Genomic DNA, 1,218 nt, shown 5'->3' with positions numbered 1-1,218 from the left:
GTGTTTAGTAAGAAACGGTAAGTGTTTTTCTAGTGTTTAGTATAAAGAGTCAGTATTTTCAGTGTTTAGTATAAAAGAGTCAGTGTTTTAAGTGTTTAGTATAAAGAGTCAGTGTTTTCAATGTTTAGTATAAAAGAGTCAGTGTTTTTCAGTGTTTAGTATAAAAGAGTCAGTGTTTTTCAGTGTTTAGTATAAAAGAGTCAGTGTTTTTTCAGTGTTTAGTATAAAAGAGTCAGTATTTTTCAGTGTTTAGTATAAAAGAGTCAGTGTTTTACTGTATTTTAGCAGTACTTGTAGAGCCATGTTTTTTAACGCTAACTCTCACACAATAATGCAAGTGTTCCTATGAATTCTATTGGGAACGTGTTAATACTGGAAAATACCAACAAACTTTCTCCAAAAGGCACATGAATCTACTTTAGTTACATAAACCTAGTTACTATTGCTATTGGTGAACACACACACATCTTTAAAGTGGTCAAGGGGTCTTCTGTTAGATACACTAGTTACTACTATTGCTATTGGTGAACACACATCTTTAAGGGGTCTTCTGTTAAACATAGTAGTTACTACTGCTATTGATGAACACACACCTTTAAAGGGGTCAAGGGGTTTTCTGTTAGATATACCAGGACGTGTCATTATTCTAGTTGTTGTTTGAAAACTACTTGGTGTTGATGTCCTTTTTGGTGTGGTTGAAGGTTTTCTTGTAGTCGTTGTGGTGGTGGTTGAAGGTTTTCTTGTAGTTGTTGTTGTGGAGATGATTGTTGTAAGGCTGTTGGCTGCTGTGGTGACTCTTGGCACTGTAAATGTGTTTACACTTGATGTAAATGGTTTTTTAGTAACCACCGATGAGGTCACGGTGGACGGAGTGCTGACACCTGTCGTTATGCTCGATTGTTTGTCCTGATTGACAGAGTCAGGCACAGTATTAGCCACGTCATTATGACCACAACAACTGCCGATTAAAATTCCATCTAAACAGTGGTTCAAGTGAACTCCGTCGGTTTGGATACAGTCCCACACAAACATACAAGTCCCTTTTTCTCCGAGGTCGTTAGAACATGGCTTCGGGCGAATTTCTAGACCTGAAGCTATAAACAAAGAGTAAAATAAGTACAAACAGTGCAGGACTACCACATACAGCTACTGTAAAGAGTGAACTAAGTACAAACAGTGCAGGACTACCACATACGAGACGTACTAGGTAAAGAGTAG

The 1,218-nt window shown here is 37.5% G+C and overlaps 1 protein-coding gene across 1 annotated transcript; it reads right to left on the bottom strand.

Annotated features, from left to right (window-relative positions):
- Positions 1-593: 593 nt before the first annotated feature.
- On the bottom strand, positions 594-1,094 carry LOC106477581 (salivary glue protein Sgs-3-like; the record flags this gene model as incomplete). Its single annotated transcript, XM_013938127.1, has 1 exon — positions 594-1,094. A coding segment is annotated over one exon (501 nt), but the record flags the coding sequence as incomplete, so codon positions are not given.
- Positions 1,095-1,218: the final 124 nt, after the last annotated feature.

Source organism: Limulus polyphemus, unplaced genomic scaffold (genome assembly GCF_000517525.1).
Source record: "Limulus polyphemus unplaced genomic scaffold, Limulus_polyphemus-2.1.2 Scaffold21575, whole genome shotgun sequence".
Taxonomy (NCBI): domain Eukaryota; kingdom Metazoa; phylum Arthropoda; class Merostomata; order Xiphosura; family Limulidae; genus Limulus; species Limulus polyphemus.
Note: the sequence above shows the minus strand (reverse complement) of the source record. Positions and strands in the feature narration are given on the sequence as shown.